The 26527-nt window shown below is 37.8% G+C and overlaps 1 protein-coding gene and 1 pseudogene across 2 annotated transcripts; one reads left to right on the top strand and one right to left on the bottom strand.

Moving 5' to 3' along the window:
- Window positions 1-6100: 6100 nt before the first annotated feature.
- On the top strand, window positions 6101-8332 carry LOC143593205 (putative myosin-binding protein 6; annotated as a pseudogene).
- A 149-nt stretch (window positions 8333-8481) lies between these two features.
- LOC143593204 (transcription factor bHLH79-like) lies at window positions 8482-11926 on the bottom strand. 2 transcript variants are annotated; one of them, XM_077072906.1, is made up of 6 exons: window positions 11413-11926; window positions 10041-10202; window positions 9888-9953; window positions 9726-9794; window positions 9555-9626; window positions 8482-8898 (listed from the first exon to the last, which is right to left on the bottom strand). In XM_077072906.1, the coding sequence occupies exons 1-6, from the start codon at window positions 11692-11694 to the stop codon at window positions 8770-8772; spliced, it is 780 nt and encodes a 259-aa protein (XP_076929021.1). In that variant the 5' UTR covers window positions 11695-11926; the 3' UTR covers window positions 8482-8769. The 2 variants fall into 2 exon arrangements, with proteins under 2 accessions (XP_076929021.1, XP_076929020.1); XM_077072905.1 differs by having other exon boundaries at window positions 8482-8901.
- Between the last annotated feature and the right edge of the window lie 14601 nt (window positions 11927-26527).

A 26527-nucleotide genomic window follows, 5' to 3' on the forward strand; every position in this document is an offset into this window, starting at 1 on the left:
GCCGTTTTTTTAGTAAACTTTTTACCCGAAAACAACGAAACGCGCCGTTTTTTAGTAAACTTATCGCCCGAAAACAACCAAACGAGCCGTTATTTAGTAAACTTTTCGCCCAAAAACAACGAAACGAGCCGTTTTTTAGTAAACTTTTCGCCCGAAAACAACGAAACGGACCGTTTTTTAGTAAACTTTTCGCCCGAAAACAACGAAACGCGTCGTTTTTTAGTAAACTTTTAACCCGAAAACAACCAAACGAACCGTTTTTTAGTAAACTTTTCACCCGAACCGACCCCAAAAGCAACGAAACGGGCCGTTTTTTAGTAAACTTTTAACCCGAAAACAACCAAACGAACCGTTTTTAGTAAACTTTTCACCCGAACCGACCCCAAAAACAACCAAACGAACCATATTTTAGTGAACTTTTCACCCGAAAACAACCAAACGAACCATTTTTTGTAAACTTTTCACCCTAAACGACCCCGAAAACAACCAAAACGAACCGTTTTTTAGTAAATTTTTCACCCGACAACAACCAAACGAATCATATTTTTGTAAACTTTTCACCCGAACCGACCCCGGAAACAACTCAACGAACCATTTTTTAGTAAACTTTTTACCTGAAAACAACCAAATGAACCATTTTTTTATAAACTTTTCACCCGAACCGAACGATGACCGGAAAAACGAGATGACCGTAATCCATGGCGGCGGAGGTTGTCGTGGCGACGACGTGGTTCCGGAGGTTAGGGGTTTTGGTCGGAATTATTTTTGGGTTTGAGGATTTGAGAGATTCGATTACTTGTAAGAGGGATTACTTGGTGGTGGGTTTGAGGATTTGAGGTTGATGATGATGAAGAACATCATGTATGTGAGGTTGATGATTATGAAGATGAGTTGCTACTGATGATCATGGATTGTAATGAGTTGCTACTGCTGATGTTCTACGATTATTATTATTATTATATTTATTATTTATTAGAAGATTACTAAAATACCCTTAATATGTTGGTATTATTACTAAAATACCAACGGTCAACTGATGGTCAACTGACGGCAGGAGTCAGAAGAACCCACTGGAGAAACACAGTGGCGCAAAGTTCGCAAAATCTTTTTCAGTGGTTAACCCATCTCGCGACGATATAAACCAGGGAGGCAAATTACAGATTTCTCTTTTATTTATTAGAATATTATTATAGTTTTTAAATATTTATTGATTCTTAATAATTTATTGACAAGGATATAAATGAAAAGAATATAAGTAGTGTTGTCAGATGCAAAAATAGTCCGTCGTTAGTTAGGGCGGTGGGGTGAGGTTTAGCGATTAATAGGGATTAATCGAGATTAATTGGACCGGACTTTAATGTATAATTTTAGTTTATATACATACACAAAACACATTTTAGCCGGAAATTGACTGTAATCTCACCAGAAACTGCTGATTTTGTCCATAATATTAGACCAAAAAAGCAGTTAAGCCCGATTAATCCTAACTTTGACCGGATTTGACCATTGGCCAATTAGTCCAAAATTAATCAGTAAAGTGGGGACTATGATTACTTGAGGCCTAGTCGGGATTTTGACAACACTGGCTATCATAACATAAGACACAATAACATGTGATACTAAACAAGAACACGACAAATAATCTTGTCATTTTTTTCAAACGCAAACACGATCATGTTTAGTAATAGGTTAACATGTTTATAGTCATAATGAATAATACATGTGTAGTGAAACAAATTTTTTTCAAAACAAACATAATTGTATTAATTAATACATAATCTGTAACATATTTGAAACAAAAAAACCACAAATCCATGACATTATTGAAACAAGAGAGAATAAATTCCTAACATACTTGAAACAAAAAACCATAGAAGCAAATCATAATATCTATATATAAGATTCTGACAGGCATGAGTGAAATGTCGTATGTAAGTATGATTTGGGCTACTAACATATTAACATGTCTTTAACTTGTTAGAACACTAAATTAAATATGTCTTAAACACGAAACTTGTTAAACCCGTATCATGTTTACATGTCCGTGTCATAAATTGATAGCCGTGAATAAAATGTATTGATGTATTAAAATTTGGTTGAGGGTGAAACTTTATTCATGATTGTAGAAAAATCATAGTCAGAAAAATAGTACTTACAAACTAAACTAGTTTCAATCAAAACTTACAAAGTGCTTCTATTGTAGGTCCTAAGATGAATTGGAATGTAAGAAAAAATCAAACAACGGTATTACACTTAACCACGTGAAGAAAAAACAAAACAAAAGGTTACATCATATAAAAATTAAAACTATTGACATGTCCATAAATCTTGTTCAAAGGTTGCTCCTCCTACCACATTTCTCTTCACTTTATTAACGTATTAACACAAAGCATGTTATTCAATGTTTAATGTTAGCAACCAAGAAGCGAAACGAAACTATTATGATCACTTGGTAAATAATTACATAATGATAATTATCTTACTATGAAGAAAAAGTTTTGACAGTGACATATTTAAGTCATTTTCAAAAACATTTTATATCCAAATGTGATGATTTATATAACTATAAATGGTTAATGATGGTTATATAATTAATGAATAAAATGCAATATTTAATCATAAAACATCAATAAGGAGCCAACGAGTAAGGACAAATATTATGTGACATTTCATAGTATTTCATGTGACATTTCTCTATATAACCATCAACTCCTCTACAACAAATTATCATTCCATAATGCATAGCATCTTCATTTCAATTTTTATCTTCTTCTTCTTATTCTCTAGATCCTCATCCGCCTTAGGCGAAGGTACACTTGCCGGTGGATAGAAGCCAATTCCTAATGTAACAGATCCTACGGTGGTGGACATAGCAAAGTTCGCAGTGGATGAGCACAACAAGGAGGACCATGCATCTTTAAAGTTCCTGAAAGTCGTGAAAGGCGAGAGCCAAGTGGTTGCTGGAATGAATTACAACTTGACAATCTCAGCGAAAGACGGCAACACGGTGAATAATTATATGTCTCTTGTTTGGGACAAACCTTGGGAGAAGTTTAGGCAGTCGGTGTCCTTCAAAGGACCCATATAATGCAAACCTTTAGGTTTCTTATGTTTTAAACACCAATAATCACAGTCTTATATGTACAAAATAAAAAGAATGGTTGATACGATCAAACATCCTGTTTAATTCAAAGACGAAAGGGTTTGCTTGAAGAAAAAGAACGCATAAACAATTGGAAAAATTAGTGTAAAAGCATATTAACGGGTTAAAATAAATTATTTTTTAAATAATGATACAATATAAAATACTGTTGAATAGATGTACAAATATAATGCCTCTCCCCCCTTCCCGGGCCGAGCCCCCCCCCCCCCCCCCCCCCTCGTAGCTTATGGCGAAGCTACGAGTTCATGAGCAAGTGAATGAACATATGTATAATAGATTAAATTACACATCTACATATACTATACTATTAAAGTAAAACTATTCTTTTGCACGTCATTTAAGTAGAGTAGCCAACTGGGATGCCAACTAAAACTATTAGCATTTATAAAATTACTAATAAAGTTACAAATGTAACTTTAAATTTTGTTAGAGCGGCGACTTTCTTGTATTTAAGCTACAACACTCTCGAAATTTGAATAGCCCTGATGCCCCGCTCTGGTCAGGCTATGTTGTTTTAACGAGGCTCACGCTGATTTCAGAGTTTGGCTTGGGCGTTTCCACCGGGGAACCATATCGCCGACTGTCACTTGACAATCATTGTGCCACCAAAAGAGCATAACTCTCTAGCGTAACACATGGTGTGATGAAAATCCGGGTGGGCTCAGGATTCGAATTGACAACTTTGCACAAGGCCTAGCTCAAATCCATCATTGTCAATATCCACCCCAAATGTGACACAAATGAGATTCGTACTTGAGTCTCCACTGGTGAACCCAAACCTCCTACCAACTAGGACACAAGTGGGGGATATGTAACTTTAAATTTTGTATTAAATTAGTTTTTATATATTTATGAATTATAATATATATTTATCATTATCTATATTTTATGAATCCATAAGGTATGTTATTACGTATATTATTAAATTTAACTATTTTGTTATATTTTTTTAACCACTCGTGTATTACATGGGCTATATTCAAGTCACACAATATGGAAATAAAAAGTTATTGAAGATTCGTAAATCTTTAAATATTTCTTTATATACCATATTTGTAATTTTAACCAAACTTTACCCTCTATATAAAAAATTAGTTGTTTCAATTTGTTTATGCTTTTAACTCTAGATGATGCAACGCATAACTAACCATGAGTTAAAACATGTTGTTTAAAAAACAAACCTACCATGACCTTAACTTTTATTTGTCTCCATTGCAAAACAAATATAAGGTGAAAATTTTCATTTTTGAAATTTGGAAATAATTATTTTATCGGTATATGATTTTCTTAAGAATAAAAATGTGAGTTATAATATTACTTCTAGATATGAATTCAGCTTCTATAACACGATTACCGTATTGTATTTTCACATGTAATCTAGTTCCATTGCATATGTCACTTTTCTTGTATAAAATATAACACACTCATCCATAACCAAAAGCATCTTGTTTATCTCTATTTACATATACTTTTACGCACGTATACATGATTTTAAAATGTGGCCGGCCTGACTTGAGCGTCGGTACCCATGATGCTTCAAACTCGTGGACCCTCCAACCAGAGTTTCGTGAGATTGCAATTTGTACAGTGGCACGAATAGAATAAAACTGACGCGGAATCAAAGTTCTTTTCTCCTAACATGGCTACACAGAGTAATTATGTAATATTGTGAGAATTAAGTAGAGTAATTATGTAATTACACTACTTGTATACATAATTACTCTATTTGTATATATAATTACTTTACGTGATTCACACAACTAGCACGTTAATTTCATATGTACGCTAATTTTCCCCTTTAGTAAATATTAATCAAGTTTAAATGAAATCTTATCACAGATTCACAGTTAAATACCATTTCTTATCAAACTTGGATTAAACTAAAGTGTATTATCTCGAGTACACAAGTTATCATATTCATTTAACTGGTTTGATAAACGAGCCATGTTTGTTTTAATTGCTTAACTCATAACTCATTTACGTAGACATGACAAGCTCGATTAACCTTTTTATTTGTAGTTAAACATGTCAACCCAGTTACAACTAGTGTATCTTTTTATGACAAATGGACAGCTCGTTTAACATATTTATAGCTTTTGTTTAACATATCTACAATTAAGGTTGTGTGTAGTGGGCGCATGGGGCAATTTTCACCTGGAACCCCCCCCCCTCCCCAAATCACCTTGTTTGTCGCGTGGGGGGGGGGGGTGATTAGCATTTGTCGCTGCTTTTGGTTTTGGTTTATTACTATTATTATATGTGTGTGTGTGTGTATCAGACTACAAAACATTACACCCCTAAAACAAAAACCATTCTTTGTTGACAGGGCGTCACATGACGCAAGTCGTCCCATTTTGCAGCCCTTCCACTACACATAGCTTAATTATCACACATTTATAGCCTGCCAACCTATATGACTCGTTTAGATAAATTGATTAAGTGGATACTTTAACTATGTTAGGGTTTGACACGAATAAATACATGGGCCGTGTACAAATAATAATTTTCCAATCGTAGTTTATATAACTGGATTGAATATCTATATAAATGAGCACACATACAAGCCATAAGATCGTGTCACCTGATTGCCAATTAATTATTACATTTCAAGTGTGTCAAATGTTATTACCTTGTTATGTCCATGATTAAACGCTAATTTAGGCAAACTTGACCCCTCCCTAATAGACCTTTTTTCTTTGTGGGAACAAAACATGTCTTTACAATTCCACCAAATTATCCAAAACTTTTGAAACCTTGTTTAGTATTTACAAACCTATATCTACCTTTCTCTCTCCAAACAGTTCTAGAGAGAGAGGTATCATGATCTAAAAACTTTGTTTACAAAGGTCATGATCATTTCATCTCTTTCTCTGTCAACCAACAAAATTCCCACATTAACATATTCAACCTCTCTTCCTTTCTTGAATCATTGCCACAATGACGTCATCGAAACGATCGATCAAGAATTTCGTCATCGAAGAAATGGGTGGATTTACGCATTTCCTGTTATGGGCCATTCTCGAATGGATATTGATCGCGTCTCTTTACGTTGACGGGTTTATAGCGTTCATTTCGAGTGTGTTTGCGAAATTCTTCGAGTTGGAGCCACCGTGCGTGCTTTTGCACACGCGTTGACCATGCATTCGTGCGTAAAGCGCCGAATACGTACGACAACGAATCTATATGCGAATGTCACAAAAAGGACATAACATCTTTGGCTTATTGTCATGTTCATAGAAAACTTTCTGATATTCATTATATGTGTGATGGCTGTCTTCTCTCGTTTGCAACCGAAAAACATAAATCATGTTTGAATGACGGGTTTAATGATCATAGTGAAAGTGTTGTCGATGTGCAAAGGTGTTCGTGTTGTTGCGAGCCGTTGAAAACAAAAGCTTCTTCTAAAGATTTATCTACAAGCGTTCACGGTTCTATAATAACAACTTCTCCAAAGTCGATAACATGTTTAACACCAACATGGAAAACCGAGGAGTCGCGATACACGGATATAAAACTTATATCCGATAGCGAATTAGATACGCCAAATACCGAGGAAAACGAAGTCTTGCAAAACCCCGAATTTACTAAAAAGCAACAAATTATTTGCGGTCCCGCTCACGGATTCAGTTGTGATTAGTCCAAGGTTTGCTAGCAAAGCATCGAAAATGGTGTTGTTAGAACAAGAAGCCGATTTGTTGTTAGAAACAAACGATGAAGCATCGGGAGATGGTGATTCATGTCTCAGACAGTTAAAGAAACAAGCGCGTTTGGATCGGAAGGCGCTTCAGACGTTGTCAATGGAGCTAGAAGAAGAAAGGTATGCAGCTGCGGTTGCAGCCAACAATGCAATGGCGATGATCACACGGTTGCAAGAGGAGAAAGCGTCGGTTCAAATGGAGGCGTTACAGTATCAAAGAATGATGGAAGAACAAGCTGAATATGATCAAGAAGCCATTCAAATACTTCAAAAATTGTTAGCTAAGAGAGATGAAAATGTTAGAGTTATGGAATTAGAACTTGAGAGCTACAGAGTGAGATATGGAGATCTTAGGAAAGTAGTTATGGATGAATGTGAAGGTGATGCAGATGCTTATGAATATTATCAAGAGTGGAGGTCTCAATCTTCTTCATCTTTTGGTGATGTTGCGCCCGAGCCCGTGACCCCGTCTGAAAATAATTACACGACCCGTTCGGAAACGAGAACGCGACCTCGTTAAAAGATTTCAATGATGAGAGCCACTCAGGAAGATCGGTAGAAAATGAAGGGGACATATATGAGGAGCCATTGTTAGATTTTGATAACGAAAAACATCAGCTTTACAGTATGTTGAGGGATCTTGAAAGCCACATTGAGTCATCTTCATTGGAAGATGAAGATGAAAACACAGGTACTAATACTCTATACTAATGATAAAACAATTTGTTTTTTTTTTCTAAGTAAACTGCGGTTTTCATTTCTGTGGTTTGTCTAAATCTACGGTTTTAGTCCAGTAGTTTCAAATTTTTGATTTTCGTCCTTGTGGTATCATTTCACTTGCAATTAAACCCGAATTCATTAACCTCGTTAAGTCTGGTTGTTAAACCAATCAGCATACCACTCACGTGAGGGGCCGTTTTGTCCTTTTACTCCCCGAATAAAATCCAGTCCTAATTCGCAAGCCCCTCCTGTGACTCTGTGAGGGGCTGGGGTGTATTTGGATTAAAAAACGGACAAAACTGTCCATCACGTGAAAGACACGCTGACGGGTTTAACGACCAGACTTAACGAGATTAGTGAATTCGGGTTTAATTGCAAGTGAAATGAAACCATAGGGACGAAATTGCAAATTTGAAACTATTGGACTAAAACTGCAGATTTGGACAAAGCACAAGGACGAAAGTCAAAAACTGCAGTTCACTCTTTTTTTCTTAATGAGCTCTTAGAGATTTAATTGTTGACATGCAGTGCAAGAAAGCAGGGTAACCTTAAAAAGAGAGGTGTCACAAATTAAGGAAAGATTAAGAATTTTAGAAGTAGATAGTGGATTCTTAAAGCATACTGCAATGACACTACAAAAGGGTGAAAAGGGTGCGGAGCTTTTAACAGAGATAGCCCAACATCTAAGAAAGTTGTGTCACTCAGAGGACATAAGCACAACAATTACCTAAATTTCTCATTGTATGCTAACTACCAACATTAATCTCTTAAAACAGTTTGATTCCTCTATGTGTTCTTATAGGTTTTCTAAAGCTTCCTCACTATCTCAGTTTCTGTTTCACCTTCATTGACTTCCACTATATGAGAAATTATTATTATTATTATTTATATTGTCCCAGTATTTTAAATCGTACACGTTTAAATCAAACATGGTGAGTACAACAATTTGTTAACTAGTACATCTTACAGAATCAGTAAAAGGAAAATAAGATAACATGTAAAGTCTTTGGTCTAATCAGGGTTGACCAGAAATGCAAATTTTTACAGTCGATATAACACAGAGCTTAAATATCAATAGTAATATGATATAAGTTCATATATTATATGAATCTTATCTTACATACCTCAGTTAATGCAGGATTTTTAGTTTCTGGTTGACTAACAACAACATGCTTCATGTTGACTTTATTTATGTTGCTCTTTCGAAGGTACTTCCTAATTGCATATGAAGCCACTCTGGTTGTGATTCTTGACCGAATTCCCGTGCTGCTTGTGACCCGAACAGAAGTCCAGTTGCATCAAACTGCAGTGGGCCAAGCTGCTAATACAAAGGTTATATATTATTCACAAGTTGATTACAAGCATTTATGGTTCATCTTAAAAGTCAAAGTCAAACCTACTACTTTCCAACTCCTAATCTGACATTAACTTTATTTTATATTTTATTTTAATTTCATCACCTCAAAAACATTTCTATATACGTCAATTTGGTACATTAATTTTCTATACCGATAAACGCTCTATGCTAATTAAAAGTTTAATAATAATAGCTTGTTTGACTTCCAAAAGTCAGAAGATAGAGTCATCAAAGAATCAGAGTAAAGCAATAATAACCCAAGCAAGTGAAAACAAGATCCACATAAGTGCTGCAGGGTGGTCCAAACTCCATACAAGAAGATTAATCTTGAGTATGACAAAAGTGTGTGGTCCAAAAGTTCATCAAACTAATTTGTAGATTTGTTGCAGACTGCAAATGGCTACAAATGATTCTGTAGATATCATGAGGATATGGTCCTCGAGCTAGACGATATCATTGTGTCGTTTTATTCACTTATAGTATATTTAGCACAAACAATGTATGTTGGATATAAAGTTTATTACAAAAAATGTTACCAAAAGGTGCCTAAAAAAGAAATTAAAGTTAAAGTACGAAACTTGATTGTCAAATGTGATAAAAGGCGGTGCAATACTTACTTCTTTTGTAGGAAATCCTTCAATAGGAGAGTTCATCCTTGAGTTTACAGCTTCAAGCTTCATAGATAAGAACTACAACATCAAATACATTAAAAAGCAGAGAAAAAGTTTTCAGAAATTAGGCGCACGATGTAAATATAAAATTAATATAAAAGATGTTGTAAGAAGTACCTCAACTTGATGTTGTAGTGACTGGATGTAGTTGATTATTTCATCAAGTACAAGCGCCTTTCCTATAACCTAACAGATAACAACAAAATCAATTAAGATTAACAATCACACACCAAACAATATTTAACTTATTACAAACACAAACACGTCACGGATGCACACCTTATTGCACCCCGGGACCAAATCTTGAAGAATTTTCATCCTTTCACTAATCTTTTCTCTCCTAGCCTGGAAACAAACGAGTATGTAATAAAAATAAAAATATATATACATCACAAAACAAATATTAAATTACTAAATTATGAAAACAATTACTCTCTCGGCAAGACTATGGCTATCAGTAGCTTGACCCCTTCGTGCTCTAACATGGATGTAATCTTTAGGCGGTTCAGACAGTTTACTGTTCTTCTCAGCTGCAGCCACCTTCCCACCCGATTCATCTTCAGATGTCTTCATTCTTTTTCCATTCAAGTTTCTCTGTTTGCACATAAAAAAAACACAAAAGAAACTCTCAACAAAAGATCAGAATCTCAGATAGCATAGCAGTAGCCAATGTTTGGTGATCTAAGATAACTAATCTGGGTTTAAATTGTGAGAAAAATCAGCAGAAGAAATGCCAGCATAATATCAATTTAATCATCACATAAAGACTTTATCCCAAAAGTCAAGCATCACAATAATGCATTAAAGATTTTGAATTCTAAAGACCTTAAAATAGCCCTGATTTCAGTTAGGGATGGGCATTTTTTACCGAACACAATCGGTACCGGTGCCATTATTCGTTTTTTCATGTTTTCGGTTTCGGTATTTTCAATGGTATCAGTAGCGAACCGGAAAAATACTTATGGTATTCGGTATATGCAGTGTTGCAGAAATTGCCAGGCGCTAGTCAGATGGTGGGGTTCGGACTAGCAATTAATTGAGATTAATCGGATTGGAATTAAATGTAATTTTTCAAATATACACATATATATACACCAATATTTATATATATATTTTTTCAGTTTTGAACGATTTTGACCAAGTAGTAATTAATCAGTGACTAGTCACTGGGGTACCGACTAGTGATAAATCAGGGATTAATTGTATATGGTTTTACTCGTTTTCGGTATCGGTATTTTTAATGGTACCGGTACTTAACTGGAAAAATCGGTACGGTTTCCGTATATGGTTTTACTCGTTTTTCTGTAAAGTTCCAATCTCACCCCTAATTTCTGTTAGACCAAGCGTAGTGGCACGTTTTGGACCGCGTTTTGGCTTATAACGCCGGGGCACGCCACAGGTTTTTTTTTGCCCGGCGTTTTATACATAACGCAACTTGGCACCATTTTCAAAAAAAATTACCGTTGAACTATTCAACTTGAACCATTAATTAGTGTTATGTGGCGCATAACGCCAAGGGGACAGGGATGGAAAGTTATGACTACACCCACTTTTTGTAAAAAACCATAACTCTGACTGGGCGACATGTGGCGCATAACGCACAGGGGTGGAAAGCTATGACTATGTCTTAGGAACGAGTATTTTTACCGAATCCTGATATTGTATGGCACCAATACAGACCGAACACAATCAGTAGCTGTACCGTTATTCTTTTAATGTTTTCGGTATCGATACCAACCGTACCATCCGGTACTATTACCATTACGGTACCGATCTCATCCACAAATAAAATAAAACAAATTACCAAATCAATGCCGCTACTAGTAGACACAAGCTTCGAAGATTCATCTTCCGAATTACCATCTCTCCTCTTCCTTCCACCACCACTCTGATCCGTCACTGAAGACTCTTCAATCTCATCTCTATTATTATTATTATTATTATTACCGTTTTCCCCAAATCCACTGACCACTTTGAGCCCTAACGCCTCATTCGCACCGCCATTAAACGGCCAAATCTCAGTCAAACTGGAAGCAGCTGGATTGGCAGCTGAGAACGAACTCTCATTGATTATCGGTGGATCCATTAGGTGTTATCTGATCATACAATGTATGTATAATTGAGAGAATAATAATAATAAGTAATAAATGTGAGTTCCTAAGCGTTCGGTTGACGACTGGATTTGGAAGGTTTGACTTGGCTGATCTGAGTTGGATTTGTAATTGAGAATTAGACACGGGGGGTTATAATAATAATATTATTATTGGTATTATTATAATAATTGTGTATACGTATATGTTTATGTAAAGAGAGATGAGTGAGTGTAGTGCGCTACCGGCGCATTTTAAGCGAGGTGTCTTGTTGTTTGTTGGAAATGAAATGGGAAATTACTTAAAGCTCCTTGAGTTTTTGTTGATGTGCTGATTTTGTGTAATGAGACTAAAAGTAATGCATAAATGGGTTTTAGAAAATAAAGTTAAAAAGATACGTGTTTTATCATAGTTTGCAGGGACGTTTTTGTTCTTTAACATATTCTTGGTTTTCGTTTACGTTCAACTGATAACTGTGTTAATGTATACTTATCGTGTTGGTGTATACTTATCCTGAATGATTTAGTTTAAGTCAGTGTATGTACATCTCTTAGTTCAAGTGAATATTTTGAATTGTGATCATGGTGGTAGTAATTTAGTTGGAGTGGTATAGCGGATTTCTATAGTCGTTTTGAAAAACAATTATTTGTATCAGAACAGGTTAAATGGATGTTCTCTACATTTCATAGATTAAGATTAGCGTTCCTATTAATGTGTGCCTTCATACGATAGAAGATGAATAATCCCTATTAATAATTTAGAAGAAAAACACGGTTGTATAGATGATATTACCTTGATTAGTATTTATTGTCATAAGGGATATAAACTATAAATCTTTACTAACACTATTTGAAGAAAATGTTGCAAAAACTAATCTCTTGACTTATAAAGGAAAGAAGATAGGGGAAAACAACTTTCAACGACTGTCTTGAATTCGTAATATATTAAGATGAAAAAGTTAACACTTAATTTTCATAGTCTCTTTATGTTTAAGCCTCAGCCTCTAAAGTAGAGGAAAGACACTTCTCTTGAGGTTAAAAATCAATAAAAATGATTAAATCTATATTATATAATAAATAAAAGTTTTTTAATGTCACATGTTTAGGGGTGCAAATGAGCCGAGCTACTCGAGATCGGCTCGTTAAAAAGCTCGACCGAGCCGAGCTTTATCGAGCCCGAGCCCTAGCCCGAGCCTAAAAATAAGCTTGTTTAGTAAACGAGCCCGAGCCCAAGCTCGAGCCTAAAAATAAGCTCGTTTAATAAACGAGCCCGAGCCCGAGCTTTACTTATCGAGCTCGAGCCTGCTCGCGAGCCTATACGAGCCTGCCATTTATATAATTTTTTTATAATATACATTTAATAATTATTAACTAATAAATATAATTTTATGAAAAAATAAAGAAAAATTACTAAATAGTATACATTCTTTTATACATAAAATTATAATAGAAAAAAATATATAAAATAATTATAATTATATAAAAAATAATTGATAGATAGTAAACGAGCCGAGCCCGAGCCGAGCTCGAGCTTCAAAATTCATTCACAAGCCGAGCTCGAGCTTTGAAAATAGAGCTCGAAACGAGCCAAGCTTAAACGAGCCGGACTCGAGCCTAGTCGAGCTCGAGCTCGGCTCGGCTCGTTTGCACCCCTACACATGTCATCACATAAGATAACTTCTTACAAATTTTTCCCACATGTCTCTCTTATTAAATACATTTCTCTTTCTATTAATAGTTTTATATTTAACTTTTTTTTCCTTTTTAATCATTTATGTTATCTTTTTAATAATTACCTTTGATTTAAAAATTTAATACAAACATAAATATATTATTTAGTTTTATATAAATATGTTGTATTAGTTATTATTATTAAATTTTTATAAGTAACAATTTTTCATGTTGATTTATATAAAATAACTAATTTCAAATAAAGAAAATTTCAATTTACGTTTGTTTTCAGTTTATTCTAACTCGTCTTCTACACGGGTCTTAATGCCGTATGCCATTACACATGAGTAATCCTTACAAAATTTTCCCATTTATCTCATGCTAAATATTTATTTATTTTTCTTATTAATTGTTTTATATTTTATTTTTTTAATCTATTATTTTATTTTTTTAATAATTATTTCAAGGTTTAAAAAAATTAATACCAACATAAATATGTTATTTTTATTAGTTTTATATAAATATATTGTATTAGTTATTAATATTAAGTTTTTATAAGTAACGAATTTTCACATTGATTTAGAAAAAATAATTAATTTCAAATTTCAAAGAAAGAAATTTTGCACTTTATGTTTGTTTTAAATAAAAATCAATAAAAGCTAAGGCGAATTGCTTTAGATGATTTGCTTGTTTTTGAGACAACATGTTTTAACACATGGTCAGTTATGTATTTCATTATATATAGTTGAAACAAAAAACAAAGTGAAACTACTAATTTTAATATTGAGGATAAAATTATTAGTATTTAATAAAAAAATATTTAAAGATTTACGAATTTTCAACAACTTTGTATTTCCACGTTGTATAATGTGTAATTTATTTTACCATATATTATATATTTATATCCTTTGAACATATTTTGGTATTTCACATTGTATTATTATTTAAATAAATTTATTTATTCTAGCCCGTGTTCTACACGGGTCTTAATGCTACATGTCATTACACACGAGTAACTCTTATTGAATTTTCCCACGCACCTCTCATATTAATTATATAAATCTTTTTCTTATTAGTAGTTTTATATTTAATTATTTTTTTCTTAATCTATTATTTTCTTTTTTTTTAAATAATTATTTCTTGGTTTAAAAAATTTAATATCAACATAAATATATAATTTAGTTATATATATGTGTGTGTGTGTGTTAGTTATTAATATTTAGCTTTTATAAGTAACGAAATTTACGTTGATTTATATAAAATAATTAATTTTAAATTTTAAAGAAAGAAAATTTAACTTTATATTTGTTTTGCAATGAAGATTCATAAAATCTAGGGTCAATCGTTTTAGATTATTTGTTTGTTTTTGAGAAGCCGGTTTTAACACATGGTCAGTTGTGTGTTTCATATATAGAGTTGAAACCAAAAACAAAGTGAAACTATTAATTTTATTATGAAAGATAAAGTTACAAATTAAATTGCAAATATTGCATATAAAAAAATATTTAGAGATTTATGAATTTTCAACTTTTTATTTCCAGATTGTGTATTTTGTAATTTATTCAACCATATATTAATTATTTTATATGTTGAACACATTTTTCATACTTCATATTGCGTTAGTATTTAAATAGATTTATCTATTTTAACTCGTACTGTACACGGGTACCTAACCTAGTAACTTTGTAAAATAAGTATCAATACAAAAACATATTATTTTGTCTCTTTACGTACGTGTATTTTCATTCAATAAAATAACATATACATTGTGTAACCCCAACTATATAAATTTATAAAATATGGAAATAGAATCACCATACAACATTCACCGATGCAATTGTTAAAAGCAAGAACTAAATATCAATAATAGTTCATGGACCATCTTTGTAATTTACTCAATAAAAAAAGTAAACTCTCTAAAGTAGTATTGCATAAATCACTTGTACTGTACAAGCTAACTGTTAATGTTTAGATACAAAAATGCCAAGTGGAGAATGAAAGCTTACTACTCTCTTCCTGTGACTTACACGCGCCTCACAAAGTCCTTGAAATATGCCCGTTTATGGCGCGTTGATTTACATCATATTATGTTCGAGCGAGTAGAGTAGCGTAAATGGGTAAAGCAAGCCTTTTTGTATATGAGCTGAGTTGTACAGTACAGATGAATCCAACGCCTCAAAAATCGAGTTATGTCAACGTTACTCTATACATGTACCTTACGCTATTGCGTTGGTACCATCAACTCCCGACCAATTTGCAAATTATTCAATATAATATTCAAAAAAATATATAAAATGAATAAGTGTGTTTGATGCGGTTATCCGGGGTTCGTACAACTCTGATTTACGTTAAAAAGTTTTGCTCTTATGGATGCACAGCGACTGTCAAGTGACAATTGGTGGTATGGTTTCTCAAAGAAACGTTTAAGCCAAACTTTAAAATCAACACATGCTCGGTTAGGACAATATCGTATGGCCAGAGTGGGACAACAGAGCTCTTCAAATATAGAAAATACGATAGCATAAACACAATAAAATCACCATTTTAAAAGTAATAATAATAGCAATAAAAGCGTTCTTTTCTCTGTTATTTATAGGATGTATCTATAAATGTACCAATAGCAAGTTTTAAAAATGTGTAAAAAGTTATGGGTTTGGGTTTACTAGAAGATGCACATTAGTGTATGGGTTTTTTTATCACAAGTTTTATCATTTTGGGATTATTCTAACGAGTAAGGAAGTGTGTGTGTAAAAAGTGCTTAACCTTCTAGCATCCACTTGCCAACAGCTAGGATCGCTAGTCTAATTAGTCAGAAGTATGGCAAAACCAGTAAAATTCGATTATACACGTATACAAAAGGTTGGTCATTGTGTATCTCAAGAACATCTCATTGGGTCCGTAAAAATGGGTACGTGATAAGGGGTATTTAAGTGTGTTAAACCCATCAAACTATTTGGTATGCTAAGGCCATTTTCTTACGTTTTTAATGGTGTTTTGTAATTTGTACAATAGTGATGAGGTAATTGACCTAATGAGTAGGCACGCTCATGTGAGCCAAGTTGGTGGTGGGATCAATGTCAGGGGGTGCCACGTATGTGGGCATGCAGAGTTCGCTTGAAGGTTTGCCGAAAGGGTAATACACCATGCCGTGAATGAGTATTGGACATTGCAAGATGGAACCAAATACCTAAAGGGATAATGGCTTGGCCAATGTGATCAAATGGATTTTCGATAAGGATAATGAGGGACTAATCGAGTAGAATATGTACTTGAACACATATTATATGTGTGATCCCTTATCTTCCCTAACGTTTAGAGTTGTTCTAGTTTGAGAAAGGAGCGCTGACCAAGCGCCTCGAATGAATTAGAAATTAACAGCAGTGGTAATTAGTAATCACCTTATCGAAATAATATCCCACCAACTGTTCACATCATATTTGCTATATGGATATGCAAGAGACGGAGGGACAGCTCTAACATTCTAGCAGTGTTCAGATATGACAAGAATAAATAAAAATAAGACGGTGAAAGTATAGACGGGATAAAAACTTTAATAATGGACAAAATATGTAATTTTGACCCAACAACATGACGTAATAATATGATTAGCCGTTAAAATTAATATTGCAACATGTATCAATCGTTAGAGTAGCTATGATATCCTTTCTAATGTATCAACACTAAGTAGCTTAATGGTAGATGATAAAAAAGATATAAGGCTATTTTGTGTTATTGTAAGTGGTAAGTACCATTCATGTGCCTAACTTTGCAGTTCAACATAGTCACTTATTGCAATTAAGCAAATTAGGTCACTGGAAAGTCTATTCTGATCATCACCAAATTGTCAATTTCTCTAATAAAATGGTCTTTAATGAGCACTTTTGCTTAATAACTCATGTGTGTTCTTGATCAAATTGGGGACATTTTGAAGACTGACATTTTCCTAATTTACCCTTTTTCCAATGTTTTTTTTGTACCTTTATACTTTATGTATGATGTTGGTTTATATTTCATCATACTTAATAGATTAATAGAATTGAAATTCAGAATTAAAAAATTAGAACTTGTCTAGATTAATAGGTTGAAGTGTGACTGATTTTGATGAAAATATGGTTCACTTTGTGGAATGGTAAGTTGTAATGGTAAGATTTATGTAGGCATTTATCAATGAATTTTTGTAACTTTTAGTTGTAATTGTTATAACAAAGATGATCTTTCATAGTTTTGTCTATCTTAGAAACAACACAGTAGTCACATGTCCGGTTCAATTGTAAACAGAAGCCTATAAAACCGCCCCGTCAAATCAAGTAAGCCAATGGACTCTGTTTTTGCTGAGCTAGAAAGATGGCCTCAAAAGATTTACTTGGGACGTTTAATGGGATTACATGCACCATTTTAACGTGCAAAAGTCGTTTGTTCCACGCTGAATGACACTTTTTTTTTCTTTGTTTCAGTAATCGTTAATTTCTTTTAATCTACTTTCCTTAGCAATAGAAATAGGCCAAATGACTAAATAAGTGAGTCGGGTCTGCTCAACCACTCAATACGTTTTTTTCCAAATTTTTATTTTGTTTTTAAACTAATTAGTGTTCGCCAATCTTGATTCAAAATACGCTTTGGATGACTTTGACCTGTTTTCTTTTATTCTATTGTTTTTGGTTTTACCCGTTCATATAAAGTGTAACCCTACTTTTATGTTTTATACATTACATAATAGAATAAGTGGATAATCTACACGGTTCGCCTTTTATTCAAATTTCAGATTTCTTTAGATTCTCAGTTCAATTTCTTGTATTGTTTTTTCTTGAAATGCACGCAGACATTTAAGCACCTGTTGTATATGCATCTCTATAGCATTCTCTTGAACTAATGGCAAGACAAGAATTTGTCGTCTGGTGCAAATCAATAATATTTAGATTACATGCTTCTCATGATTATATATTGATTGATTTTATAATACTAACATACATCAGCTTTGTGCCTTTCAGGAAAAAAAAACATAAATCTTTGTATTTCTCTTCAACAATTTTCAGATTCATGGACTAGCAAGTACAGGAGGAGGGTTCTATGCTTCTGAGTTTTTTGGGCGACTGCTTCTTAACTTAGTTTATGACTTTACAGTTTTGGTACTGAAGAGGTATGTACCCGCCTCAACACCGAGCAAGGCGGGTCAACCCACAAGATAAAGACATTATGAAGGCACAAAGCCAAAACCTATGCGCATGGCGCATACAAAACATGCTCAGGCATCATATGCCCAGGCACACATATGCTCGCGCATCACATATGCGCGCGGCGCATCAGCGCGCGGCGCATATCACATGCTCGTGCATATCACATCTGCGCATGAAACATCTGCGCGTGAGAATAAAGAGAAGACCTCGCGCATCCTCAGGATTGGCGCATATCACACATGCACATAATCGACCTCGTCCTTATCCAAATCAGGATTAGGGCAACCTTGATTGTGCACGTCAGACAACCTTCCAGAAGGCATCTTTTTAAGGAGTAAGAATATGCTGATGTTGACAGCTGCCAAATGAAAGGTCGACAACTCAGCATGACACATGTGCTACCACGTGATTACAACCAACGAGAAAGCGCCAGGTGTCCCAGAGGACACGTGGCGCAGTGCGATTGGAGGAGGCCAACGAGGCTGAGCCCAATCAGTGGAAACCCTAGCACTATAAATACAGCATCAACTCCACTTTGATGGACACATTCATACTCAATCATTGACAGTTACAGGCAGTGATATCACATTCAATCATATTGAATTACATTCACTAACAGTCAGTTACATACAAACACACAGTCACACAATCATACAGTATTCAGCTATTAAGCAATACTCTCCAGATTCCCTTACTCTCACATTATTATCTTCTCCTACATATACTTATTCTCACGCCGGAGGGTTACCCCAAAGAGGACCCCTCTGTCCCTTTCTGAGGGGTAAGTTAACGGCGTTGTTCATTTTGTAGGTGGAAGAACACAGATCCAGAAGAACCATCGGTGAAATAGTACAATCAAAACCCGAGGAAAGTAGATCTGCTACCAGTGAGAGATCCACGTTTCTTCATTGGCGCCATCCACTGTTACAAACGGCAATCAGATCTCATCAGATCTACATAAAAAAAATCAATCACCATGGTTTCTGGCGTTCGTAACGCTGATCAAGCTCTGGAGGATATTGAACGTGAGGGTGTCAATGAGGGACAGCAGTTTCTGAGGGTGCCGCGTGATTCTACGCGCGCCACCAGTAACCGTCCCTTCATCACAACCCCTCACGGCCAGACTGAAACTCCTCCAGACGATCTCACGTTACAAAATCTTGCCGGCGCGAAACTGAAAGGACCAATGGGTCCAGAAGAAGAAACAAATGATCCGAATGAATGGCTCATAAACGAGCAGCGGCGTCTAATGGAAAAGTACAATGAAATGGTCAAACAGAAAAAGCTAGCCGACCAAACACAAAGGCAAGCGTTTGATAAGCAGACTACAAAAAGGCCGCGCGCGCCGGAAGACGGACATTCTGTTCACACTGCACACACTGAGTTCAGTGATGAAGAAGTGCATAGCATGAGGAAGACGCGAGATACTCATGCAGGAGGCTCACAACTCCGCGCGCCTGTGAACATGGCGCCTGGAGCCAGAGCAGATCTGGATCTGCACATGCCGTACAGCCCGCCAGTGAGGGGGCAAGTGGACGTAACCACGCCGTACAGGCCGGCCATCTTAGTGAAGCACTCAAAATTTACTGAGCGCATCGCTAAGGCCCCCATCCAGCACAAGACCAAGATGCCAAGTGGTCTGGGCAAATATGATGGCACAACAGATCCAGATGACTTTTTGCAAGGTTTCTATAACACGGGAAACCTAGAGAGCTGGACGATGCCAACATGGTGTCACATGTTTGCCCGCTGCCTTACGGGCGCGGCGCGTGTCTGGTTCGAGAGCTTGCCGACTGGGCAAATTGATGGGTTCGAGGAACTATTGGAAAAGTTCCAAGCCCACTTCGTACAGCAGCGCAGACACACGCGCGATCCTGATGACATCATGCACTGCGTGCGCAGGAATGATGAAACGATTGAGGACTACATCACTCGTTTCAATCAGGAGTCTCTGGCAATTGGGGGTATAACTGAGCAACTCCTGCGCGTGGCTTTTATACAAGGCGCGCGCAGTGATCAACTCCGCCGAGCTCTCGTAAGCAGAGATGGTATGCCTACCACTTGGGCAAAACTAATGGAAGCATCGCGAGTCTTCGCGAGAAATGAAAAACAGATTGCCCAAGATAGGGCAAGAGAAAGAGCGCATCAGGCTGAATCACCGCGCAGCAAAGAGAAGAGGGCCAAACAGAACTCTGTATGGTCCAGGTTGCAACCAACAAGTTTTTCTTCCGCAGAAAAGCAAACGCAACCAAGCTCACCCCAGCCCCAAAAAGATGTTCGTAATCGCGGGGAGGGTGACAAGAGGGAGGGCGGCAGAGATCCTAGCAGACCTCTGCCAAGAATATGGACTCCCCTCACTAAAACACCTTCACAGGTGTTAAGTACTGAGAATGTCCAATTCAAGCCCCCCAAGCAACTACACTACAAGGGACCGCAAAACAGTGGCAAATATTGTGAATTTCACAGGTCCCCGGGCCACAACACCGACGCATGCCATCATTTAAAGGATGCGATCGAGAAGGATGTAAAATCAGGCAGGCTGGCTCACTTGGTGAAAAACCAAAGAATAGAAGATGAGCAACCGGAAGGAGCCTCTGCCAGCAAGAAATACAAAAGAATCTGTGTGGCTGAGGGGGGACGACAAGGGCAGACGTCAAAAAAGAGAAGCGCGCAAATCCACGGAGATTGGCGCGAGCAGCAAGTTATCTTCCCAAGAATCAGGGGAGGCCCTTCAATCAGCAGCCCTCTCGTCATCACCACACACATTGCTCATTACGAAGTGTCAAAGGTCCTGGTGGACACTGGAAGCGAATCTGACATTATGTATGAGCAATGTTTCAGAAAGTTAGACCCGGCAGACCAAGCGCGGCTCGAGATGGTGAACGCACCAATATGTGGTGTTTCAAATGAAATCATCCATCCCCTAGGTCAAATTCAGTTTGAACTAACTATGGGGGATGATGAGCACAAGCGAGCCGAAGTTGTCAACTTCTTGGTCTTGCCCACCACGTCATGCCACAATATGATCCTGGGTAGGGGAACGATTGCCCAATTTAATGCTGTACCGTCGCCAGCGCACGGCGCATTCGGGTTCCCTACACCAACAGGCGTAACATTTGTTTACCGCGATCATTTGTGCGCAGTGACAAGTACGCCGCGGGAAGGGAGAATGAAACTTCCAATGGCGGACAATGCGCCAGAGAAGTGGATTTTAAACCCAAAATTCCCAGAGCAAACGGTCACAATTGGCGCTACCATTTCAGACGAAACGAGATTGAGAATGAAAAGGTTGCTCACAAAATACACGTCGGTCTTCGCGTGGCAACACTCCGATATAACTGGGGTCCCGCGAGACTTGGCGCAACATTCTCTTAACACGTTCAAGTCGGTGGAGCCAATTGCTCAGAAAAAGAGAATCATGGGGGATGAAAAGGCGAAGGCCATGAATGAGCAAGTTGAGGACCTGTTGCGCGCAAACATCATCCGCCCGATCCGATACCAGACGTGGGTAGCCAATCCTGTGATGGTAAAGAAAAGCAACGGGTCATGGAGGATGTGTATTGACTTCAAGGACCTCAACAAAGCATGTCCGAAAGACTGTTACCCCCTCCCAAACATCGACGCAAAGGTGGACTCCGTGGCGCCATTCAAGCTCAAATGTTTCCTGGATGCCTACAAAGGCTATCACCAGATTCAAATGGCACCACAAGACGAAGACAAGACTGCCTTCAGAACCGACAAGGGTGTTTTTTGTTACACAAAAATGCCCTTTGGTTTAAAGAATGCGGGCGCCACTTATCAGAGACTTATGGATTCGGTTTTCAGTGAACAAATCGGAAGAAATCTAGAAGTCTACGTTGATGATTTGGTGATCAAGAGCAGGGAGGAGAGACAAATGCTCAAAGACATCGAGGAAACTCTTCAGCGCTTAACGGAAGTCAACATGAAGCTCAACCCGAGCAAATGTACTTTCGGCGCGGAAGAGGGGAAATTTCTTGGTGTAATGGTCACTAAGGATGGTTTCAAGGTGAACCCTGAAAAGGTGGAAGCCATCCTTGACATGCCTTCACCATCCACCATGAAAGAGGTTCAGAAGCTGAATGGTAGATTGGTGTCAATCAACAGGTTCCTAGCGAACCACGCAAGCAAATCTACTCCATTCTTTAACACTTTGAGGAACTGCTTGAAGAAGAGCCAATTCAAGTGGACGCCTGAGGCTGAGCAAGCTTTCAGTGAGATAAAAGAATGTTTCATAAAGCTGCCCGCGCTCACAGCTCCACTTCCTGGCGAAACCCTTACATTGTACTTGTCAGCTGGAGACCGCGCTATCGGCGCAGTATTATTGGTGGATCGCAAGGGGATCCAAACGCCAATATACTATGTGAGTCGGGTGCTGACAGACCCTGAGACACGCTATTCCATCATGGAAAAGTTAGTTTTGTCACTAACACACGCGTCGCGAAAGCTTCATAGATACTTCAATGGTCATCCTATTGAAGTTTTGACAGGTTACAACATCCAGCAAGTCTTGCGACGCCCCGCGCTCTCCGGAAGGCTGACAAAGTGGGCGCTGGAATTAGGTGAACACACGATCACCTATAAGCCCCGTCCAGCAATAAAGGGTCAAGTTTTAGCGGATTTCATCACGGAAATCCCAGAGGGAAAGATTGAAGAAGCTCAGCGCGAGGTAGACCCTCCGCGAGCAAATGATGAAGAAGATGTTTGGAGGCTATTCACTGATGGAGCCTCCAACAGCGAAGGGTCCGGCGCAGGCCTCAAACTGGTGGACCCTGATAATCATGAATATACTTATGCTATTAGGTTGGACTTCAAGAGTACCAACAATGAGGCTGAGTATGAAGCCCTGCTGGCTGGTCTGCGCATTGCGCGCAAGTTTGGAGTTAAAAGGCTAGAGGCCCATGTTGATTCTTACTTGGTAGCTGCACAGGTCAATGGCCTTTATGATGCCAAGGAGAACACCATGCCTCTATATCTAGAGCAGGCAAAAAAGCTCGTTGAGCAGTTTGACTTCTTCAAAATCATACACATCTTGCGCAGCGAAAACAAGGCCGCTGACGCGTTGAGTAAGATGGCATCAACTAATTTTGATCACTTTGGCAAAGATGTCAGGGTGGAAGTGATGAGCAACCCGTCAGTGCAAACGCAATCTGTCCTTGTAATTCATACAACCCCTTCATCCTGGATAACTCCAATAATGGAATTCCTGAAGGAGGGGAAGTTACCGGACGATCGCGCACAGGCGAGAAAGATAAGACACAAGGCGCAGAACTATGAACTACTTGATGGAACATTATATCGACGCTCTTATCTTGGACCGCTCATGAAATGCCTGGATGCTGAAGAAGCAAGCTATGTGATTAGGGAGATTCACGAAGGAATCTGCGGAATACACGCTGGCCCGCGCATGGTGGTTGCCAAGGCAATGAGCTCAGGCTACTATTGGCCAGGCATGTACTTGGATGCGCTAAAAGAAATCCAAAAATGCAAGGCATGTCAGAGCTACGCGCCAAACACCATGCGGCCAAAGAACAACTTGATTCCAGTGACCTCCGCATGGCCTTTCCACAAATGGGCCATTGATATTGTGGGGCCCCTTCCGCAAGCGCAAGGGCGAGTGAAATTTTTGGTAGTGGCGGTAGACTATTTCACAAAATGGGTTGAGGCCAAGCCACTAGCAAAAATCACATCTGAGGCGATGAAGCAATTTATCTGGAGCCACATCATTTGCCGTTTTGGCCTTCCTATGGAAATTGTGAGCGACAATGGCAAACAATTCACTGACAGGAAGATATCCAGCTGGCTCAAAGAATTGCACATCAACCAAATCTTCACTTCGGTCTACCACCCTCAGGGGAATGGCCAAGTGGAGCGCGCGAATCAAAGTTTGTTAAATGGGCTGAAGAAAAGGTTGGAGGGAGAAACCCATTCTTGGGTCGAAGAGTTACCTAATGTCCTGTGGGCGCACAGGACATTAAGCAAAACTAGCAATGGCGAATCCCCGTTCAGCCTAACCTATGGGACAGAGGCTATGATCCCAGCAGAAATTGGATGCCCATCCCATAGGGTACTCATGATGAGCAAGACTGATAACGAGCGCGAAAGAAGATTGGACCTCAACTTGCTTGAAGGGCGCAGAGAAGCGGCTATCATCAATGAAGCCAAGTACAAGAAAAAGCTGGAAAAATATTATAATCAGCGCGTTAAAGAATGCCACTTCAAGAAAAATGATTTTGTCCTTCGAAACAATGAAGCTAGCCGCGCAATACCCCCAGGAAAAATGTCCCCCAATTGGGAAGGACCTTATCAAATCTCAGAAGAATTGGGGAAAGGCGCGTACACTTTAAAAGATTTGAATGGAAAAAAGATACCGCGCGCGTGGAACGCAGCACAGCTTAGAAAATGCTTCATGTAAAAATTCAAATATGTAATCAAGGATAACAAGCCATCATGAATGATGATTCGCGCTATCTTTCAATATTTGTTCTATTACCTTTGCATACATGTTTCACACTTCCTTTATTAATTTGGAGCAATATGACAACACTATATTGACTTCAAAACAAAATAAAACGAAGTAAAACATACATGCGCGAGCCTTAGCTCAAACGCGTTAACGAGTCTTAACTCTAAAACGTCAGGGCCTTAGCCCAAACCTACGAGCCTTAGCTCAAACACGTTAACGAGTCTTAACTCTAAAAACGTCAGGGCCTTAGCCAAAAACAAAGAGCCTTAGCTCAAAACACTCACAAACATCCATCTTACATCCCGCGCAGCCTGATCATAAAAATCCCTAAACACAACTAAGGCAAAGTACATGCCAAATCATAGTTGTTAAGGTCTCAGGTCGAGGTCGCGCGCGGAATCATAGTGGATATCTGAGTAACACATGCTGACATGTAATGGCTAAAAATCATAATTCCATATAAAAAACGCGCGACAACGACGCGCAAAAAAGGAATAGTGAAAAGTCATCGCGCGTGTCAGCATAAACAAGATACTGCGAAACCACTTACAAAATAGGACTATGGTTAAGTAAATAATTTCCTTACAACCTTGTTCTTATTTTAACGTGCAAGCATATCTTATATCTATACAAGCAAACATGAAGAGATGAATGGAAATGCGCAAGATGTGAAAAAGGGAAAACAAATTTCATTCCATAGCATTGAAATTTACAAGTGTGATGAGTTACAAATTACAAGTATAACAAAAAACAAAAAAAAAAAAATTAGAAAGATGAAGGGCTTCTCAAGTCTCCACGTCGACGTCAGCCACTTCATCACCCTCATCATCTCCCGCAGCATCTGGCGCGGCCCGCTCCTCATCTCCAAACTGACCATAGTCAAGTTCTTCCTCCTCAATGGAGTCTTTTATCACGACGGTGTCAGGAGCAGATTCTTTCGCCGCGCCAGAGCCGCTGGCAGGGGCAACATCCCCCGCGCCACCATCATCGCCACCAGCCCCCTCGCATTCATCGAGCAACTTCTTTAGCGCGCCGAGGTCGGGCTGGTCAGCAAGCGCAGCTATCTGCAAATCATTAGAAAAGTATTAAGTACAAAACACTTGGAAAATTAATCAAGAAAAACTCATTAAGGTCAAGGTACCTGCACAAGGATGGGGATGGGAGTATTCATATACTTCTCCCCCACCGCAGCCATGTCCGCGCAGGCCGCGTCGCTCTTGTAAGGGTACTCGGATGGGTTCTTCTTCAACATCCCATATTCATAGCCATCCGTAAACCCTTCAGCTCGACCCACCAAGCGCGCGGCAGCATTGCAGTCCATCACAAGGGCCTGAAACTCGCCAGAATATTTCATCGCTAAAGCGCAACGAGTCATGCCCTGTGACACCAGCCATTGGCGATCCTGCGCGAGGCCAGCAACAGACGTCTCGAGGGCAGGAACCTGGGAGTTTAATAACTCAACAGTTTCCTTGGTCTTTTTTAGCTCCTCTTTATCAGACGC

The sequence above is a fragment of the Bidens hawaiensis genome, unplaced genomic scaffold, assembly GCF_021521415.1.
Source record: "Bidens hawaiensis isolate Kalapana, Puna unplaced genomic scaffold, B.hawaiensis_p1.1 tig00041832_1, whole genome shotgun sequence".
Lineage (NCBI taxonomy): Eukaryota > Viridiplantae > Streptophyta > Magnoliopsida > Asterales > Asteraceae > Bidens > Bidens hawaiensis.